Source organism: Dermacentor silvarum, chromosome 4, assembly GCF_013339745.2.
Source record: "Dermacentor silvarum isolate Dsil-2018 chromosome 4, BIME_Dsil_1.4, whole genome shotgun sequence".
Classification (NCBI taxonomy): Eukaryota; Metazoa; Arthropoda; class Arachnida; order Ixodida; family Ixodidae; genus Dermacentor; species Dermacentor silvarum.
Genome location: NC_051157.2, coordinates 120,153,962 through 120,176,323, shown reverse-complemented (window position 1 = coordinate 120,176,323; position 22,362 = coordinate 120,153,962). Strand labels below are relative to the sequence as shown.

Sequence of the window (22,362 nt, the reverse complement as noted above, 5' to 3'; positions counted from 1 at the left end):
ATGGCGCGGTTTTCCCGCGATAACGAAAGCCGCGCGGGTTATTCGTCACGTGTCAAGCCTGTCCAATGGGAGAGCGAAGAACGGTGAAGAAGTCAGGAGAGGGGTAGAGGGCGGGGAGGAAATTCTCCTTTCCTATTTGAACAATGGTTTGCGCTACCTTTGGAACAAACAGGGACCTTATTCCCAGGTGGCTGTTAGCGCCGCGTTCGTGCATTGTTGATACCAGCACATAGGCATGTTTAATGCTCGTCTAAAATAGCGATACATTGTGAGTCAGCAATTATTTTGTCTGTACTCTCAGTATTGTTTAATGTGGTGAGAATTCAGCATCATCAACTGTGCTTGATGAGGCGAAGCCCTTGATCTGGTGGAACAGCAGATTGCAGAGGAGGGCCGGCAGGAGAAGGCCTCACCCACACACGACGGCAGGGTTCTGAAGAAAGCGTGGTTACACAAGGCCATTGAAACGTATTTAACGCGAATGCCAAGATTACTTCACTTCGATAAACAATAAACTTTAGCTAACTCTAACTCTGATATCTCGAAATATCGGGTTAAGTCGAAATTGTTTTTCTCGCCGTGGAGTCCAACACATGTTTTTCACCTCTTATCTCGAAACGATTTTGCGCCGGACTGTGGATGTCGCGAAGTCTCGACTTCTAAAATGCCGAGAAAATGGAAACGGGGCAGCTTCGGCCGCATCGCTTGCACTCACTTTTCACCCGGAGGCAGTTCGATAGCCGAACCAGACCAAGGGGGTTATATACGAAAACATCTTGAGTGGGGGTGGCTCTCCAAAGGTGATGCCGGTCACCGCCGTATTGCTATAGGGGCAAGAAGCCCGAACCGGCTGGTATAGGGGCCGTTGCACAGCACAGAGTATGTTCGTCGTGTTTATTAGTTGCGCACTGTTGCAACATGGCAAGCATGCCATGGCGTGCTTGCCGAGGGCAGCGAAACGCCTCAGTAGGTCATAGCTGCACCAGTCGCGAAAGATGACGCCGTACGTGACGTGTCACTTTTCACATAAGCTCGCGTCGTCTGCTCAGGACTCGTACGTCGTGCGTGCGTTCGCTTCAGTTGACAACGGTTGGGAAGGTGCTGGTAAGAAACGCGTATGTCCGCGTTAAATTTACGTTTACGTCCTATAAATAGTCGTTGGTACCTTGCTGCGTCCGGTTTTTACGTAGCACATGATTGGATTTCGCAATTGGCTTGCAGCGGTCTCGGGTTGTGATCGAATCTATGTGCAGTGTGCTTGTACGATGACATACTCTGTTCGGTTTGTACCTTGTGCGTTCCGCGCAGCGACTGCGTTTTAATGAGGCTACCAGCGAGACAGGCGCGTACACAGGAGAACACGTGGACAGCACGAGCGCTGGATTTACAAGGGAAGAGTTGCAAGTTCAGTGCCCGCCTCTCCTGCGTACACGTCTCTATTTTTCGTAATATTCCTGTTCAATATATTGCACCAACTAGCCCAGCAAGGAATACTGTTGTAAAAGCTGCGCTTGAACACAATAGCGTGAGCCCTTTTACAGTAATATACAGTAACTTTAGAGTAATACTAAACGAGCGAATGGCGAAGAAAAAGCGTGAGCACATGCTTTCAAGATTGTAATATTCAAAAATGATTGAACGCAGAACCTGAGTTACGCACTTAGCTTGTATAGTGAACCATTGTGCATTGTAAAAATTCAGTTGTCAAATGGAGTCGCAGGATCGAATCCCGGCCACGGCAGCCGCATTTCGATGGGGGTGAAATGCGAAAACACCCGTGTACTTCGATTTAGGTGCACGTTAAAGAACCCCACGGGGTGCAAATTAATCCGTAGTCCCCCACAACGGTGTGCCTCATAATCAGATGGTGGTGTTGGCACGTAAAATTCCATAATTTAATTTATTTTTTTAATAAGTGGACGCGGACCAATCGGAGAAGCTTGCCCCCAGCCTCTTCATCCGGTTATTTATTTTCACTGCGCTGGCTCGACCTCATCGAAACCCTCCCCATGCACTTAAGCGTGCTCCTCGCCTCTTGTCAGCCAATTAAATAAGAAAGACCGCTCAGTGTAGGTAATGTTATTCATTTTGAAAGCGAGCAAAGATGACCTCCTATAAACGATGAGAGCGTTTCATTGGGCTGTTAAGACAACGCTGCGGGTCACCGCCCGATGCTTGCGTTAGCGGTTACATAAATTGGATGTCTGGAGATTATAATAATAATAGATTGGAATAGTTTTAGGTTATAAGGCCCATGACTCAGCATTCGGAGGTAAACCCTAATTTATTTTGTTTCCCTAAGCCGTGCTCTTTAACAAGTTTGACCCCTGACAGTACACCAATAATAACGCTGACCTATGCAACTGATGTGAGATGAAACATACCGTTTAAGGCGTCCGCTGAATAGTTTTCAAACTTATGAAATTGTTTAGAGAAAGTACACGACACTTTACTGCAAATAATCATAACTCTGCTCTCCCCTCTCAAGCTAGTAAAAGTGTGCTTAATGTGTTGTAAATAGCGTACACTGAACATTTTTATGGCAGCACACGCGGCCATTTAGTACACGGTGTAAGATTAGATTACTGTTCTCCTTTCCACCTTTTCAGCGAGAAGGGGTCTGAATACAACGGGAGGCTCAAAGCCTGAAACCCTGCATTGATAATCTAATCTTCCGTGACTGGGGCACAGGATCGACTCATGCATCTAGAGCAGGGCTGTGCCAATGGATGACTCAATATTGGATCCGTGCGCTGGTTCCGCCAGATGATTTGAATGGTCACAGTGCAACCGAATAACATTTCAACCTGCAATACCTTAATTGTTGGCCTCTTTCTCGAGAGCCCGTTTCTGGGCTTCCTCTTCGCGCAGCACCTTCTCGAGCTGCATGAAGAGCTGCAGCCTCTCCGCCACGAGAGCGGCCAGCTTCTTCTCGGCCTCCTGCACCTGCTCGCGGATTTCCTCGAGCGTCATTGCGTCCTGGCGACGCTTCAGTTCCCGCTCCGTGGCCGCGTCGGCCGCCTGTTCCTCCTTTTCTTCCTCGCGTTGTCGCTTCTTGCCACGTTCCACCAGCTCTGCCATGATGCCGCCACGGTAGCTCGCTCGGTCTTTACCCTTCTTGCGCGTACGGTCGACAACCTGAAGACAACGCGACAGACCACAACTTAAACCTCCTTTAGATAGCGCAAAACTACTGACATCACGTTTACGTCATACTTTGAAGTACCCGACGGCGGTTTGTTGTTGCCTCAAACCATGGCTCGTAACCACGGAAGAGGGGGGGATTGGCCACACTGGGTTGATTGAAAAATTCACCAGACATACCAAAAGGGGTAAAGACAAACATTGAAAACGATACATTAGGCAACTAAATGCTAACAGAAATATTGAGAGGGCCTATTCAGCGAGAGCGGGAGGTGGAATAAACTTTATCTACAGAAATGGGATGACGGTGAAATCGTCCGAGGTGGGCGGCGTCCCTAGTCAAGGATGCCGTGGGCCTGAGCCGATAGCTTGGCCCTGCTCGCCAGGCGATGCTGGTTTTCAGGGCTCGGGCGTGTCAGCTGGGCCTCCCACTGCTCGACGGTTGGTTCGGTGATCGGTGGTGTCGATGGGTTTTGCCCATCAGAATGCGCACTTGTCAGTATCGCTCGCAGGATACATATAGCGTGAAGCAGGTTGCCGTGCAGGAATGTGCCGGTCTGTAGTTTGAGGAACATCACCGCCTCTTCTCTTGTCAGCTTGGGATGCGGGGGTGGGTATATCCTCCTATCCAGTCTGTAGAGGCTCAAGATATCGGTGTATCTTTTCGGGACGTTATCGTGTTGGTCTACCGGGGCTCGTGAACCCGGTGGAATAGCCCGAAGAATGTGATCTCGGGCAGCGGTGTTAGCCGCTACACTACTCGCCAGGGACTCGTGTCCCCGAGCGCAGACAATGTATAGTTCTTGAAAATTGTCTAGTTTTTCGAGTAAGCTCAGGGCTTGTTTGGAAATACGGCCATTTCGGTACTTTCTACATGCTCTTTGCGAGTCCATGATGACTGTGATGTGACCTTCCTCTAGCTTGCCCGTAGTGGCCGCCAGGGCTATCGCAGTTTCTTCCGTGCAGTCGATGTCTGGAGGGTTTGCCAACGCCGCTGCTACCTCTTCTCTTGGCCGTTGATCACGTTGATAGCGTGGGCCGCTCTGTTCATGTACTCTACCGCGTCGGTGTATCTCACTTCTTTTGGTCCTTCGTAAGCCTTACGTAGAGCCTGCACTCTCGCTCGCCTCCTTTCTCTGTTGTATTGAGGGTGCATGTTTCTCGGGATGCTGGTCACCATGATCTACCCCTTCAGGGGTAGAGGGACCCGCTGTTTTCTGGATTCCTATTCGACTGGGTAGCCCAGTCTGCTTAGCGTGTCTCTGCCCATGATGGTGAACTTGAGTCTTGTAGTCCTCTGCTAGTTCCCCCCAAGTATTGTGGATGCCCAGGCTGAGTAGCGTATCCATCGACGTCCTCGGTGGAAGCCCCAGTGCCAGCTTGTAGGTCTTTCGTTTCAGACTGTTTAGTTTGTCTCTCTCGCTGTTCTTGAGATCCAGGTACGGGTTGCCGTAAGTGACTTTGCTGATTATCAGGGCTTGTATTAATCTGATCGTGTCCTGCTCTTTCAGGCCGTGCTTTCTGTTAGTCACTCTTCGCACCAAGTGCGCGACTTCGCTTGCAGCTTTTTAATGGCGGCGGAAATAGGCACCGTCCTTCTGGAAAGTGAGGCGCAGGATACGGAGAACATCCACCTTGGGTACGTTGACTCCATGCATGGTCAATGTTGGGTCCAGTGTCTTTTGGGGAGGCCGCCATCTCGTTCTCTTTTTGTGGATCAGGAGCTCAGACTTTTCCGGAGCGCATGAAAGACTGCAGCGGTGTAGATAACGCTCGGTCCTGTCGATGGCTTCCTGCAGGGCGTGTTCGCCCGCCAATCCCGTGCTCGTACACATGGTCAGGTCGTATGCGTACATTGCGTGAAGGATACCCCTGATGTTCTCCAAGAGGTTCGGCAATCCCCTCATCGCTGTATTGAACAGCAGCAATGGGGAGATCACCGACCCCTGGAGGGTTCCTTTCTGCGGTATTTGGATCTTCTCGGTCCTGAGGTCCCCCAGGCCTATGGTCGCCGTTCTACCCGTCAGGAAGTCCTGGACGTAGTTGTATGTCCACCGTCCACAGTTGTATGTTTAGGCTGTTTAGCACTGCTTCGTGTGAGATGTTGTCGAATGCCCCCCCCCTCACGTCGAGTGCCAGCATGGCACTCTTGTGGCGTGTACGGAGCTCGTCGATGACTTCTTTTAGCTGAAGTAGAATGTCCTGGGTGGAGAGGTTACGCCGAAAACCGAACATTGTATTCGACAGATGCCCCCCTTATTCCACGTAGGGCGAGAGTCGATTGTGGACCATGTGTTCGAAGAGTTTTCCCGCGCATGACGTGAGAGAGATCGGGCGCAGGTTCTGTAGCTTTATGGGCTTGCCGGGCTTCGGGATCATTGCTACGACCGCGTGCTTCTAGGAAGCCGGCATGCTGCTGGTCTCCCAGCTTTCATCGATATACTTTAGTAAGCTCTCCGTTGCCCCGTCGTCCAGGTTACGGAGGATCTTGTTAATTTTATCCTGGCCGGGCGTCATATGTTTCTCGTGAGATTTCTTAAGACTGCCACGATCTCCGACTTGGTGAAACGTTGGTCTATAGATCCGGATTGGGTTCCCCCTCGTACACCGGGTGAATGACGGGCTGCGCCTTCCGTTGTTGCTCGTCTCCGAGCAACGACGATGTTGTGTATAAGTCTTTGTGTGTTTTACCTGGTGACAGTGTTTGATTCCGTCTTGGCCAGGGGTGTCTTTAGAATGGCCCAGGTCTTTCGGTTGCTTAGGGTTTCCTGTAATTGGTCGAACACTTGATTCCAGTTCTGGCATCCGAGTTTTTCAGCATACTCCTCCGCCTGTCGCGGGACTGCGGCAATGCGGATCTTGAGCTCCCGGTTTCTCTTCTGCTTCTTCCATCTCTTCAAGAGTCCGCGTCTGGCCTCCCAGAGGTGAAGTAGGTGTGGGTCGACTTCGGTATTGTCCTCAGTGAGTTGGATGGTATTTGTTTACTTTGTAACAAAGTCCATCACGTTCTTGGTCCACTCCTGGATTTCCTCGAGGCTTATGGGGTGTTCATCTTTCCGGAAAGCGGGCCAGTCCATAATTTTGGCCTGATCTAATCTCAAGGGGGTTTTGTGGTGTGTAATTTCGGTCTGTATAATGTGATGGTCGCTGCCCAGAGTCTCGTCCAGTCTCGACCACTTGACAGTGGAGAAGGTTAGGTCTGGGCTGGTGTCTCTGGAGACGCTGTTGCCGATTCTACTTAGTATTTAAGGATTGGTCCACAACGTCAGCTGGTGGTGCTGTGCCGCGTTGTGCACGTCCATACCCTTCTTGTTGGTTGCTCGGTAGCCCCAAGCCACGTGTGAAGCGTTAAAGACGCCCACCACAAGGAGCTTTTGACCCTTGGTGACTTTCTTCACTTCTCTCAGGAACTTGTCCAAGTCCTTGAGGGTGTCACGCGAAGTACTGTATACAATCAGGATGTGGAGGCTCTGCAGGGTTTCCTTGTGCGGAACCAGCTCAATCAGAGTGTGTTCGATTCTATGGTTGATTTGGTGTTGCTGCGTCGTGTGATGTTTCTGGATCACGAGGGCTGTCCGGGTCCTTCCGTGGACAATGTGCGTTTCGTAGCCGCGCATCGTAATATTATCTGCTTCTGTTTATTGTAACGCGAAGACGTCAGGTTGGTTTCGGGTGCATAGGTGAAGTAAATTTTGCCGTTTCCAATTTATTCCTCTGCAATTCGACTGGCAAGTTTGAGGGTTTGGGTCGCTTAATTCTTTCTTCTTTGCTATCTTACTCGCCATCTTGGCTTCCCAGAGTATCGTTCATCTGGCCTTCTCTGATAGGGTGTTTTGGCTTTTTTCTTGCCTGCTCTTTGTCCTTTTCTAGGACGGAGATGCGTTGACGGAGCTCGTTGTCCATCTGGGTGATCTCCTGGTGGAGCGTTTGTACGGCTGCTTGGACGGTGGCTGCCACAGATTTGCTTATGGTGTCGACGGCCTGAGCCAGTTCGGCCCGGAATTCATTTCTCAATTCGGCCTTGTCTTTGGTTCGCGCCTTGTTCATCTTGTACTCATTCCCGATTCGAGATCCTCTATCGGGGGAGTATGTTCTCTCGGCGGCATAGGTGCTGTGGTCGGTTGCTTCTGTTTCTGCAATTGGTCAACGAGTTGTTGGAGCTTCTTCTCTAGGGCTTGTTCTCTGGCCTGAGCTCTTCTGTCCCTTTCCTCCTGACGGCTTTCTTGCTCTCGTAGACGCTTCATGAGCCCTTCATTCCACTTAATCGGGTCGGCGTTTTGTCTTCTGAGGGAGGAAATGGTTTCCTCGTGCCTCGGGCTTCGCTCTTGAGTCGGCAATGCGGGAAACGGGCCGGTTTTCGACTTGTAACTGGCTATCACTCCCGCCCAGCTTATATTCTGTTCTTGTTGTTGCTTATTTGTTTCATATTCCGAGGAGCTTGCCGTTGTCTCCATTGTTACAGATGGCTCTCGACCTCTTTATTTACTTCTCTCCCTCCCGTACAGGGGTGGGGGTCTTGGCTTAAGCCTTTTCTCGCACTCCTTGCTTGTCTCGTGAGGTAGTACGTTTAGTTTGCAGTGCAACTGGCAATCGTGGTCTGCTTGTGGGTTCGGCACCTCGCACCGGTTGGGGCATACATCCTGTGGTGGCCGATTTCTCCACAGGCCTTGCAATACTGTACCGATCTGCGGCATGGGCGGCATCGTATGTACGATCTGGCCACATTCACATAGAAAGGGACGTGCGGACCTTCGAAAGGAATCACTGCCGAGCATCCGAGCATGTAGGATGCCACAGTTGTTGGCTGCCAGAAGCTCCGCAAGTCGTTCCTCCGTCGTACACGGAGTGATACCGTGAACGACTACAAGCACTGTTCCCGGGAGCGGTTTGATATACGGCGTCACCTCGTATGTGACCGCCCTAACTGGATGTTGTTGATGGAACCGAGCTTGAGTGCGTAGTCCTCGTCTGCGGTGCTGGCAATTATCAGGTTCTGCTTCCACTGCGTTTGGATGATTACGTTGCGCGCAAAATTCTTTGAAATGGGCCCTTGCGATTGCCTCGGTGATCCTCTCGTCCGCGTCGAGGCGGTGGCTTACCATTGGTTGGGCTTCCCTGATCTTGCCGCCGTTGCTGGTTGTTGGCTTGCATGCTTTCTTCCACTCTCGGGTTCCTCCTCGCGTTCACTCCTCCTTGCTAGTTCTGGGGGTTTCCTTTCTTTCCTCCCTCTTCTATGCGGTCCTCGTTCACCGCCTTGTTTTTCCTTGCCTTGATTGCCTGGAACCATAGGCCAGAAATCAACAGCGTCTTGCCACTGTTCTCGCCGAATTCCATGTTGCTCTGTACCGCTCTGAAGTCATGACTATTGTTCTATTTCCATTTGGCGACCATTCCCGCTCGCCTCCCCTGCCATTATCGATGCTCGCAAGGCCACGCAGCCGCAGGCCCGCTCGTGAAGCATGTGCGGCGTTCGCAGTACGGTGTTCGAATATGTCGAGGTGCTCGGTGCTCGGTGTGTCAAGGCGAAACAATCCACTCACCGCTGTAATTCTGGTATCCTTCGATGCCGCTTGCTTTGTTGAGTTCCATGACCCAAAATCGTGAAGTGTGGTTAAGGTCCTTCCAACCAGGACTCGAGTGCAGTCAAATTAGATTGAAAAATTTGGTATAACGAATTGATATCCCGTCACGAGGACGAAAATGCAATGTCATCAGCAGAGAGATGGAGTTTCACATTCTGATAAAGTGGGACAGAAGTGGGACAGAACTAAAAGCGGATAAAAAACTGAAGCCTGTGGTACATCTTGTATCTGTTTATATGTATATCTGATGTCACCCATCCTTGAAACAAAATAATTGTCCATCAGAAAGCAACTCTTTTATACAGGCCACTATATAGTCTTGAACAGCACAACTTACTAATCAAGAAATTAAAATTCCCTGCTCGACGCTATCATATGCTTTAGCAATATCTAAAATTGCCAAAGCTGATACATCTGTTGATAGTCCTGCGAGTCGAATGCGGCTTTCTAAATCAACGTGATCTGACCATATGAAACATTGAGGGCTAAATCCTATTTGTATACAGCACAGAATACCCTGGAAAGAAGTGAATTCATTAAGCTGGACATGGATTACTTTTTATTAGTTTAACTACATTCGATGTAAGGACGATTGGCCGAATGTTGTCCAAGACATATCTGAGGTTTTGATTTTTAAGTAAAACCACAATTGTTTCAATTTTTCAACAGTCCGGGGTCCATGAATATTAAAATGAGCAGTTAACTATATTCAAAAGCTCATGAGGGGAAGAGTTAAAAAAACTGTTTAATCATAGCTGTTGTAATACGGTCGGGTCCAGGAGCTGACTGATCTGTAGTTCAGATGACATCGGATAATTCTGCCATGGTGACTTCTACAAACTCACATGTCGACCTTCTAAACCTCCTAGCTCTAAGACACTGTGAAGAAAAGCATGCGTCAAGTCCTTTCGCGATATTATCTAGTGAGTCCATCGCTTCTTTGGGGGATAGAACAGCGGAATGTGACCATACGGACTGTTGGAAAGATTTTTTGCTCCGTAAAAAATTAAAAGTGCCAATCTTCTTTCTGGTTTGGACAAAGATGAATGCAGCTCGTTTTTCTTTTCTTATTTTTTTCTTGGTCATCTTTCGCTATTGCCACAATTCGTTCAAACAGAGCTGCATAGCATTAATATTCAATCCAATTTTTCGGTGAGTGATTTTGTTGGAGACTTTCCACGCTGCTTTTCCTCGCCTATAATCCCGTGCACATGCTTAATTCCACCAAGACGATTTTGACGGCAAGCTGTCAGACATAACCGTAAACTCAGCGGGCTGAATAGCAGAATTTAAAAGTCATACCACTGAGTCAGCCCTCCGCTGCTTATGAAAGGTTGTCAACAGTCACAACCCTGGACTTAAAGCTGACATACGTTTTATAATAATTGAGCAGTCATCCCCGTACAATAGGAGCCTGACGTGAAAGCATAATTTCAAATGTAATGGGTAAATCATCGCTATTTGTTCCATTCTCAAATGTGCCCAAAAATGAAATAGACTCTTGAGCAGAAGAGAAAGTCAGGTCGATCTAATGCAGTTGAGAATCGCATACTTAGAAAAGTAATTCGACCGGAATTGTGACATAGAAAATTGTTTTCATTCACCCAATTCCACAACCTTTTTCCATAAACATCCGTTTTCACTCCTCAAAAATGTGATGTGAATTAAAATCTCCCACCAGCAGCATTGCATTCGAACAATTTCGGCATAGTGAGTTCAGGTGATCAGTGAACTTGACACCATTCGGGAAGTACGCATTAAGCACTGTAAACGCAGCACAACTAGGCAATACGAAATCTAATCCCTAAAATTTCGCAGTCTAAACACACATGTTCAAAACTGACAGTTACCTTACGATACATTTTTGATGAAACTAATGCTAGCAGCCCACCGGCTCTACCAGGGCGATCTAAATGAAATGTTCAATAATGATAAGTAGTAAATCGATGTCACCAAAGCCATGATTCTTGAAGTAAAATAACATCGGGAATTAGTTTGTGAACTAGATAAAGGTCAACGTAACCGGAGGAAATAGAGCGGCAATTCCATCGAAGAACTCTTGCTGATGCTATGGTGTGCCTAGTATGGATGACTCCACGGTGGAACGCAATGCATCCTACTCGTGGTGTTCACTTTCTTTTTTTTTTTTACTTTTTTCGCCTTAGATTTAGGAAAATCAGTAGGAGACACTGGGGAACTCCTACGCCTATTGCTGATGGTTCCAAACCTCATGCATCCAAATGAGTGGCTGGGTCCCGCAGTCGCTGATAGCGGAGGACACAGGGCGGTATCATACTCAATTTCTCCTTGACTGACGAAGTTTGTTTCTTTACAATGTTGACTAGAAATACTAGTCATAGTGGGAGCAGCAGCAATAGAGTGCGATTGCAGGAGGCTGTTGAATTTGGCAGTTAGCATCTCGGTAATACCTTCTGACAACGTGTTGAAAGGTCATTACATAACTATTGGCATTGCCTTGTCAATGGCTGTGGCTACAGCGGCAGAAACTGTGGCTTCTAGAGATGTGGACTGGCGGGATGCCGCGGCTGCGTAACTGACATCACGTTCTTTAATTTCTGCTATTGCTTCCGCATGAAAACAATGATGGTTCTCCGCAATCTCAAGCATCTGAATAGATCACGGCCTCGCGCAGGACAGTTGCTATCCGTAGTACTATGTGCTCCGTCGCACAAACAACTAATTGGTTCATCTACGTCGCAGGCTGATGCGGAGTGAGAGCCGCCACAATTGCAGCATATCACTGAAGATCTGTAGGCATTTGCACTGTGCCCATATCTCCAGCAGTTTCGGCACTGCAGTGGTCTAGGTGTCAACGTCTCTACGCGCAATAAATACGGTCATGCCTTCACCTAAGCCGGACGCGTTCAACTGACGAAAGCAACAATAACGCTCTCAGTTTGAACTCGGTTATCACCTACTGACCTATTGCACCTGTAGACAGAAACAATGCCAGCCGAGTAGAGCATCTTCAAGGCCTCAGGAGTGATATTGGTGGGTACCCCTGAAACAATGCCCTTCACGCATGCGAGATGAGGAGGCACGAAAGTACGAACGGCGATGCTAGAGAATCTCGTGCAGTTAAGCAAATAATTGAGGCGCTGAACACTGAAGACTTACATAGAAGGCCAGTCTTGCCAAAACGCCTCAACTCCGAGATCTCAATGAAATGTTCTGTTATAGCGCGCAGTGCCTCCTGGAAACTTTCCGATTCGGCCAACCGAATGGACCCACCATCTGAGGGAACGAGTGGCCCAGGCAAGGTATTCACTCCGTTCGAAGGGGCCACCGACTCAGTGGTACGGGTAGCCGACCGGGGTGAACCCTGGCCGGTAGCGGAGACCGGCACTCACGGTCCCTGGAATGGAATGAAAGAAAGGAAATAAACACACCTATATAAGTAACATATAAGGTCGTTCCGCCGACCGCTGGAAGCGTCTCTCTTCTCGGACAGCGCGAGATGGCAGTTTAAACTGTAGACAACACGCCTCGTCGTCTTCGTAGGTCCAGTCATTCCTGGCTCAAGATCACATGACTGCCAGGTCAGCAAGGCGCATTAATAAAGGTTTGGTACACATGAAATTGGATCATTACCAAATTGGCTCACTGTAGTTGAGATATAGTTATACCTGCAAATTTTCTTTTCTCTTGTAAACCATGCGCTATCGTCACAGATATTAGACTCATTAAATTAATCTGATATGCCATTATTTGTACTGTTTCCAATTTTCGATCACTTTATTTTTCAAGCGAAGCTTGCTATAAGGCACAGATTTCTGTGGCATCCGTGTACGCAATAAACTATCATCATCAGCATTAGCTCGAGCGTCGTCGTCTTCTTCCACAGCTGGCTCGTTGGCGACCCTCGGTTTGCGCTCGTGCTCGGCACGCGCTCGTGCCACTGCTTCCGCGTTCATCGTCATCGTCGTCTGCTTCCACAGCTGGCTGCGTTGCCGCTCATCATTCCAGCGTAGAATTTCACTTCTTTTCTGTCGTCGTAATGGAGAGACCGCGTTTGCGGCGGTATGAGCCATTGCTTAGGGGGTATGAGCCATTCGTTGTCTTACGTGACGGACATATGTAATTTTGAAGCAATTTAATTTCGAAGAATCGCAAGCAGGCAATGGCGGGCGAATGTTGCTAACCACGCCGCCGAAAACTCGAGACATCAAACTCAAGCGACAACGGCTGGACTGCGGGCATAGCGTCAGTGACGTCGTTCTCTCCGCCGCAGCCGAACGTGTGTGTAACCTTATAATTGAGAAGTACTTTAATGAACCCTCGGGATTAACCCAGTGATAAACACCGGGGCCGCACGTTTCAGTTTCGCTGGTTAACCATCTTCAGGGTGTGGAAGGACCTACGAATTTTTTTTACAAACATATCGTTCCAAAAAAATATGGCACTCTAAAACGAGAGCAATACTCGGACTAGACATGGAGAAAGCCTTTGATAATATCCTCCATACGTTTACACTCAAAACCATTTCGAACCTCGGTCTGGGTAGTCACTATCATCAATACGTCGAAGCCTTTCTCAGTGGAAGGATGGCCACGCTCAAGGCTGGGGACCTAACATCAGATACAATGAAGCTGGGCAACCGAGGCACACCCCAAGGAGCGGTCATCTCGCCCACTCTCTTTAATATCTCCATGATAGGTCTCGCTAGAAGGCTCTAAGGCATCGAAGGCATAGAATACACCATTTACGCGGATGACGTCACGATATGGTGTACTGGAGGCAGCGACGGAGAAATAGAACAAATATTACAAGAAGCCGTAAACGTCTCTGAAGAGTACCTCATCCCAACGGGAATACGATGCTCACCCAACAAATCGGAACTATTACTATACAGACCTAAGAGAAGAGGCCGCAAACCCACGGGATGGATTCCTCCTGGGGAGAACGATATAACGCTCTATACCAGGAGCGGAAGCATCATCCCAAGGGTGGACTCCATCCGGGTCTTGGGCTTGGTGATAGAAGCCAGCGGGTCCAATAATCAAACGATTCTACGTATCGCTAAGGAAGTGGACAACGCAATCAGGCTTATCAAAAGAGTAACTAACCGCCGACATGGGCTTGGAGAAGACAACGTCGTTACACTGCTTCACGCCTTTGTGCTATGTCACTTCGCCTACGTAGCATCCATGCACGAGTGGCAGAGATACGAAAGAGACAAACTCAATGCATTGTTAAGGAAGGTAATCAAGGTAGCTCTTGGGCTACCTATGTACACGGAAACCGAAAGACTCGTGCAACTAGGGATGCACAGTACACTGGAGGAAATAGCCGAGGCACAAGAAAGAGCCCAGTTCTTTAGACTCTCTACCACGCGATCAGGAATACAGATCCTCAAACAAATTGGTATACCAATTACAGCGATAGATAATAATCATACAGAAATTCCCAAAGACCACAGTCATACCTGTTCCAAGGAATGTTCACCCCATTCATAACGTGGGCTGAAGGCAAGCCAGAGCCAAATCCCTGCTAGAGAAAGCTCAAAATCAGGCTGAATAATGCTCGTTCGTCGACGCGGCTTTCATGCCCAATAGACGAGCCTTCACAGCAGTCCTTCTGAACGGCAAAGGTGAAGTCGTCAACTCGGCTTCCACGTACACCACGCAACCAGACATTGCAGAACAAGTAGCCGTCGCATTGACCCTTTTAGACCAAAAGAGATCCAGGATCCACAGCGATTCTAGGGCAGCCGTCCGATCATTTGCCAAAAGAGTCATCTCTAGACAGACCCTGGCAATTATCGACGGAAAGGTCGTCAAATCCCACACGATCATCTGGTTTCCTGCTCATATGGGAGAAACAGAAATCAACGGTGTTCCCGTGAACCTCAACGAATCTGACCAAAATACTGCACGAGGACTTGCCAACCATGCAGCCACAAGGCAAGAAGATGCTGAGGTTCCTGATTCCAAGGACCACCTCCTCACGTACAACGTGCTAACCAAGCACTTCTACCTATAGAACGCAGGGTCTTCTCCCTCCGCACAGCACAGCAAACTAAATAGAGCTCAGGCCATTACGCTAAGGCTCTTACAAACAAGAACTTATCCGAACCCACTATTAATCAACAAGATCTATCCGGAGATCTCTACTCCTACAACATGCGATAAATGTAACGACACCATAGAACTTAGTCATATGCTCTGGCGTTGCTCCGCGTTACTCAGCGACAAGGACAACACTGAAGAGCGGTGGGACGCAGCTCTACGCAGTCTCACATTAGATGAACAGCTATAGGCAGTCCAAAGGGCCTGCGAAGCGGCTGATAGGCTAGGCCTTTCGGTCTCAACGTGGGAGGAAACTATAGCGCGACCCAATGGACCATAATAAAGTTTTTCCACACACCCATCCATTCTAAATCGAACTGAAAGGGAAGCTTTAGCTCGAGGCCTCGACATGGCAAATCGGCAATCCTTTCTTCTGAGCAACCACTGCACCGAAATTGATTGGTTATGCTGAACTTATAATAAAAAGTTAAAATGGATACATATATATAGTGATTCCAGAAAGCGAATGTTTTGGTTAGGCTGGCAATTTATTTACAAAGATTGGGTATTGTTACGGTTGACGTACGACAGCCGGTTTAAAAGGATTAACCAGAGGTCTCCCCATCGGCTTGGTTGTCGCGGGCGGGACGCAGTAGTTGCTGATCCCGTTGTGTGCAGGTGCGGGGAGGAGATTAAACCCGCCTTCTACGAAACGTTCTTCCGGAGCATCTGGAACGCAGTAGTTGCTGATCCCGTTGTGTGCAGGTGCGGGGAGGCGAGTAAGCCCGCCTTCTACGAAACGTTCTTCCGGAGCGTCGGGACGTCGTAGTTGCTGATTCTTTTGTGTGCATATGTGCGTGGGAGGCGAATAGGCCCGCCTTCCACGAATAACGTCTTCAGGAGCCTCGGGTTGCCGCCAGCGGAGGCAAGCCCGGAAAACGTCGCCTAGGGGAGCTGTCCACCTTCCGCGAATGACGTTCTTCGGGAACTTCGGGTTGCCACCAGCGGGGACAAGCCAGGGAAACGTCACCTAGGCGAGACTTGCCTGTCACGTGACTGGAGCGAAACCCCGCCTCATTGTTAGAGGGCCCATTTAAGCGGTCCCGCCATGTATTTTTATTCATTCATTCTCTTCTTTGCAATCCTTCAACATGAAATAAACCGTGCAAGTTTCGCACTTAAAATCGTCTCGCCCTGCCTGGTCGCCATGATCTACCGGACGCCTACAGCCTGCCGGCAGCGCTACGCTACCTAGAAGAGATGCCGGTCGAGGCTTGTAGTAGCAGGCGCCCCAACAACTGGCGGATCGCGGTAGGATGGAACCGGACATCAACGCGAGCCCCAACAGTATGTGACTACGACCCCCCAATTAGCTTGGAAGTTCGTTTGGCAGGCGTATATTGACTCCCTCGAGTCTGCAAACATCGATCTCGCTCATTTATAACAGCTTACATGTATGGTTCAGCTTTGGCTCAATAGGTATTTAGCGCAGATGCCACGTCGCAGTTACCTCCGCGCTATGGACACTTTAACGATTATCTGTCGGCTCGCAGTATACACAAATACAAAGACATGGCACACTATTACGTACTGAGAATTAAAGCGTTCGATAGAAACTACAGCTACATTTGCTCTGACGCGTGACCCTGATAGCAACGTTACAAGAGGGTTTTTTCTTCCTTTTTTTTTTTTTTAAGGAGGGGAAAAACTTACGCGCCGAAAAGGTCGAGCGCGACTTTATATCGGTATTTTCTGTCTCTTTCGTTCGTTCTTTGACGTTAGCCTACTTGGTTCCAACGGTCGTCACTATAGTGCGCTCTAGAGCGCGGTTGAGTGCTAGTTTGTTGAGAACACAGTGTAAAAATCAAGTTGGCCACGCGCGAAGTTGCAGGCCAGCTCGCACGCACACGTGTCTAAAAGGCGCCAAAGTATACCGCATACGTTACTCAAAATTTTCATGCGTCGAAGGTATCGGCGCACGTTTTCGTAAAAGGCATGGAGGAAGAACTGCTTCTTTCCTCCATGGTAGCAAGCGCCCATCTTTCGAATAAAGGAAGAATAACCGATTTGGGAAATTTGTCCTCATTATCGTTTACCTCGACGACAAAAGACAAGATTTAAATGGTATTGCAAGGACATTAGGAGGGTACTGACACACATTAGAAGTCGTAGAAACTACACCACACGCTTGTCGCTTCCAAAAAGATCAACTTCGCAACTATATAGGAAAGTTGGGAAACATAAGGTTTCTTTTATAGCAAAGTTGGTCTCGAAATGCAGCCGCTAGCGTAATAGACGTTACCGAGACGTAATTACATATGAGCAAGTAAACAGGTCCCTTCGATTTGGCTGCACTTTCTGCATTATAGTACTGGTAGGGTAGCCAACCGGGCACGCGCTTGGTTAACCTCCCTACCTTTCCCTCTTCGTTTCTCTCTCTCTCTCTCTACAATGAACCTCTCGCCAACTTGCATGGCTCGCTGAGTATGTACCACTGGATGTGCGGCAAGCGAAGGAACAATTATCAGTGTTTGCAGGCACCGGCGCGCCACGCTTCTCGTCTCTGAGGCCACGTGCGGACTTCTCCGCAGCGCCACTCGCGAACCGGGGCGACTGTCGAAACATCCCGATGTCCTGCTTCCGGCCACGTGACTACCTTCTACGTCACGACGTCACAGCACAGTCCAGGGATATGAAAGCAAAATTGAGCGTGAAAAGTTCTATTATATATTATTCACTGTTCGGGGCGCTCTGATGCTTGTCAGAATTATTTCTTGAAGATTTACAAGTCTAGGACTTTCATCTAACGCCAGAAAAAAAAATTCGCCAGCTTCACAGACTTAACGTCGCGAAGACTGATGAAACAGCGGAGCTGGTGGCTTATGCAAGCTTTTACTTAGCTTTTACTTAGCTATAACTTGGTTTATACTTAGCGTTAACTTGAATTATTACTTACCTTTAACTTTTGCTTTTTCTTAGCTTTAACTTTGCTTTAACATCGATATGTCTATCTTCGCGGTGAGCTTCTCCGTAGCGTTGACGAGACGCAGCTTCTCTCTCTGTAAACTCTGGATCTCCAACCCTCCTCCGTCTCTTTGCTTCAGCAGGCCTTGCTCGGAATTCCGGATCTGCGTGCAGTCGTTGAAGCCGCTCCCGAGTAGCATCCCGACGCCGTTGACGCCGCGCCTCTTCTTCTCCGAGAGAAAGCTGCTTCTTCGTCCTAGCTGTGTTCACGGCAGGATGACGCCGCCACCAGCGCACGCTCTTTTCAGCTCAGGAGAACCCTGCACGTCATGGTTACGTGACGTACGCCGTCACTTCTCTCTCTCTCTCTGAAGCTCCGCCTCAACTACCACTGTCACCCGCCGTGGTTGCTCAGTGGCTATGGCGTTGGGCTGCTGCGCATGAGGTCGCGGGATCGAATCCCGGCCCCGGCGGCTGCGTTTCGATGGGGCGAAATGCGAAAACACCCGTGTACTTAGATTTAGGTGCACGTTAAAGAACCTCAGGTGGTCCAAATTTCCGGAGTCCCCCACTAGCTACAGCGTGCCTCATAATCAGATCGTGGTTTTTGCACGTAAAACCCCACAATTTAATTTTTTTAACTACGACTTTTGGCGCACACTCTCCCTCGATCTCTCCACCACTACGTGATCGCTACCCTCTCTTTAGCTCCATCCACCTGCTGCTCAGCGCTCGCCTTCCTCCTTTCTCCCCCCAGGGATCTATCGAGAATTTCGACTTTTGGGGGGCGTTACCAGAACGCGGGGGGGGGGGGGGGGGGGGGGGGGATACGAAGTATTGCTTGTCTTTTGTTCCTTTTTTGAGCGAGAGGCGGGGGGGGGGGGGGGTAAGAGGTTAAAGGGGCTAGCACTCTTTTTACCACGTTGTTTTATTTAATTAAGGCGTAATGCTTTTTTTTTTTTTGTCAACAAATGGTCACCGAAAAGCTCCTGATTAGGAGAAATACACTAATTAAACTTTTGAGCAAGTATATTAAACCACACATATCTTACAAGGGAGTTCGTCCTTGTTGGTGCGTGTAGAGCTCATGCTGTTGCGCAAACAATACTACAACGAAGGTGGAGACAGGCAGGCACGAACGAGAGCTGTACAGAAGGCCGAAATGTGTGCCTAGTTTTTCGGGATCATAAATTCAGTACTAATTTTAAACACCCATGGCATTCTGTCACCACGTTTGAAAATTGCAAAAGCATAAGGGACAGCATTTAGAGTTTCCATTTGATTGCACGAAGTTAATTCTTTTTTTTTTTTTCTATGCAGAGCGAAGTGAAGCAAGTTCTTAATCTACGAGTCTTATTGAAAGAACAAAGTGCAGACGTTTTGAAAACTAAGTGCAATATCACTTTGCACGAGAAAAAAAACAAGCACAATAGGCGCGGAGGAGCCATATACATTAAACAATACAATTAAAATAAAACTAAGAAAAAAATTACACCATCTTCCCGTAGGGGAACCCTGAGTAGTATGCGAAGCAGCCATGGTGTCGACTCAAGGTAGTTTTATCAGCTGTATAAACTTGGACATGCAGCAGCACCAGCAACGCGCAGAACTGTTGTCGACGCCGTCGGCGTTTTGCCCGCGTTCGCACCGAACGCGCGCAAAGTGGAACCGGAACCGGAACGTCATCTAGTGAACACTTCATAAAACTACAGGTGGCTACATACTACTACTACTACTACTACTACTACTACTACTACTACAGAGGAGGGAACGACCCACACCCTAAGGAGCTTCGCCCCTAAAAAAGCCGGCAGATCCCACGCCCTGTGGAAATCCATGTTATGCGAAGCAGTGTGCGGGGAGCCTACCAAGCTAACGAAACGACCATGAGAACAATAAGACGTAGGCGGCTGTTTCATGACCTACATGACACGCATGTCATGATCTATCATTTATGTTCGTCATACACTCTTGTCATACTATGACAATTTTGGGTACATAAGTTAACGAAACGACCATGAGAGCACCAAGACGTAGGCGGATAGATAGATAGATAGATAGATAGATAGATAGATAGATAGATAGATAGATAGATAGATAGATAGATAGATAGATAGATAGATAGATAGATAGATAGATAGATAGATAGATAGATAGATAGATAGATAGATAGATAGATAGATAGATAGATAGATAGATAGATACTCTCAAAGTGGTATATGATCGCCAAGAAATGATTCACATTTAAAAAGTATATATGCCCATCATGTCCGCTACAATCCGGTAAATACAATATCCAAAGAAGCTACTAGGCCAACCGTGGCTGTCACATTCACATAATAATAACAATAATAAAAAGCTGGGAGTACACAAACTACACAATTGCACCGTGTCACCCCGCACGTATCTACAATACCAGACGTGGTTTCGTGGTTCAAATCATATAGGTTTGGTTTGGTTTGGTGCATATATATAGCACAACCCACTACGGGGGATTGGCCATGAATCGGGCAACAGTGGGTAGAAAAGGTAATAATACTTAAATAGGATTTCCGTATTTAAGAATGAGATATGAAATGAATTCTAAACGTTAATATCAATTTTCTTGGCGTATTATCTTAAAATTTGAAGTTAATATTTTGTTGTCATATAGGTTTGGTCCACAAACGGCAAATATTCACCCTTTTCTTCGTCTGTTGCGTTCCTAATATTGGGGATACTTGGAGTTTTGATAGAAATTTTCATCAGCGCGTCGACATGGGCCGGAGTCATGTGACATCTATCTGACGTTAAGATCCTGTTCATGGTGGAAAAGCTTCTTTCAACGGCAGCAATTCCTACGGGAAGAAGCAGTATCTTCATTGCAGCTGATGACAATGCAGGGAACATTCTTTTTCTCTTGACCTCGCATGCAAGCATTAGCAGTGCTTGCTGTGAAGCAAGCTCTCCGGGATACCGTCTGTAAATTCTACTCATTCCCCAGTCTAGTCGTTCGGAGCTTAAAGATAACGAGAGCAATGTGCCACATTGTAAACTTTACGACTAAGGACAGGGGTAGTGCTCGTACTATACGAGCACTCAATCTCGCATCTCATTCACGCGCAAGCGTTTACCGCGACCTCAAGGATTCTCCGCTCCTTGCAGGTTGCAGTGTAGCGTGCACTGTCGTCTGCGCGCTGAACATCAAAATTGGGCCTCAAAATTAAGGCCACGTAGCATCCACCTCCGCAATGAGTAAATATTTCTTAAAGCGATTACAACAGTGCATGGGTTCAGCGTATTTTTTTTTTTTTTTTTCTCAGAATGAGTGCCTGTCTGAAAGAGGGGAGGGGGGGGGGGGGGCAGGGGGTGGTGTCCAGATCCTCCTGGGGAGTGGTGGGGGGGGGGGGGGGGGGGGGTGTATGAATCCCTGTCTCACCCTCACTGCCGCGTTTTGCGCTACGTTCGGCACAGCTGGAGCTCAAGCTTAAACAGCTCCGCTGTTAAAAAGGAAGAGTCGAAAATACCATATATATTGTATGTGAAAAGGACTTGTTGTTATACGACTACGTTCAGAGTTTGTCAAACTTGGAGAGCGCCGCTATCGGGTCGATACTGTGGCAACAAGCCTCAGTCAGCTATTTTAGCCAGTGTGCGCGTTATTTTGGGGACTAAAGATGTTGTTCTGCGCCACAAATTAGAACAACCTCTTGATATAGCGAACACGTTTTGATCACACGAATGTGTTCGCTATATACATACTCGGCTGCTGAAGTTGGGGCTGGCTGCTGAGGTCGGAGTATTCAGCATTTTCGTCAAAAGTACGCGTGTCAAAGCGCAGTATTAACAGCGAAGCTTTTTAAGCCAGCCGTTATTTGTGGTTCGTATCAAGCAACTATCATTATCAGTAACGAAGAAAGAAATAAAATAAAATAATATACATTCTTGCCGAGGCGGAATTCGAACCCGCGTACCCACGGTCCCAAGGTGAGCGTCGTAACCACTGGGCTTCTTCCCATTTCTTCGTAATCACTTCTGCAGCCACGCTTGCAGAACATGCATTTATGCGAACCATATGATTGCGTTCCAGCGTCGTGAGCCCGTCTTGCCAGGACAGGAAAGATCTCGTGACGGTGGTGTTGCGCATGCGCCAACATGCTATGTAAGCCATCAAGACGCAATCAATCGGCCAACTTCGCTGTGTCTTGAGCTTTGCACGGCCTAGTGCAAGCTTCCGGCCCTTTTATTTTTATTATTTGTTTAACAACTGCTTTTCCACAACTGGTAGAAGCTTTGCGTCTTGGCATAGAACTTCATATTACTATAATTAGAAACCCTATGCGTCTTGGTAACTGCTATGTTCAAAGCAGAAGCACTACATATTTTTCGTGCCTGTGCAAATGAGATTACGTCATCCATAGAGTCATCCCATCAAGACGTAGGCTCCGCCCAACGTTTGGCTCCGCCCACGTTCGCCGCCACCGCTTGCAATCAATCGGCCAACTTCGCTGTGTCTTGAGCTTTGCACGGCTAGTGCAAGCTTCCGGCCCTTTTATTTTAAGAACTATTATTAAAACAAGCTTTTTTACGTCGCCGTGACAACTGCTTTGGGACCGGCAAGGTCCACGGCGACGCCGCCTGTGTACTGGTAGACGCGGCCGTCC

The 22,362-nt window shown here is 48.2% G+C and overlaps 1 protein-coding gene across 4 annotated transcripts; it reads right to left on the bottom strand.

The window, feature by feature from the left end:
* Nucleotides 1–289: 289 nt before the first annotated feature.
* LOC125944770 (troponin I-like) lies at nucleotides 290–21,891 on the bottom strand. 4 transcript variants are annotated; one of them, XR_007466484.1, is made up of 3 exons: nucleotides 12,137–12,202; nucleotides 2,817–3,138; nucleotides 290–433 (listed from the first exon to the last, which is right to left on the bottom strand). XR_007466484.1 is itself a non-coding variant. In XM_049666002.1 (3 exons), the coding sequence occupies exons 1-2, from the start codon at nucleotides 21,853–21,855 to the stop codon at nucleotides 2,818–2,820; spliced, it is 537 nt and encodes a 178-aa protein (XP_049521959.1). In that variant the 5' UTR covers nucleotides 21,856–21,891; the 3' UTR covers nucleotides 290–433; nucleotide 2,817. The 4 variants fall into 4 exon arrangements, 3 of the variants coding, with proteins under 3 accessions (XP_049521959.1, XP_049521960.1, XP_049521961.1); XM_049666002.1 differs by lacking the exon at nucleotides 12,137–12,202 and adding an exon at nucleotides 21,640–21,891; XM_049666003.1 differs by lacking the exon at nucleotides 12,137–12,202 and adding an exon at nucleotides 21,673–21,891.
* Between the last annotated feature and the right edge of the window lie 471 nt (nucleotides 21,892–22,362).

Bases quoted from the DNA above. Each gene is read 5' to 3' on its own strand.
- LOC125944770 (XM_049666002.1), bottom strand. From the start codon at position 21,855: ATGTTGGCGCATGCGCAACACCACCGTCACGAGATCTTTCCTGTCCTG. The intron at 3,139-21,639 runs GTATATTATTTT...CGTTGTCTTCAG, and splicing joins AATTCCGCCTCGGCAAGAAT to GTTGTCGACCGTACGCGCAA.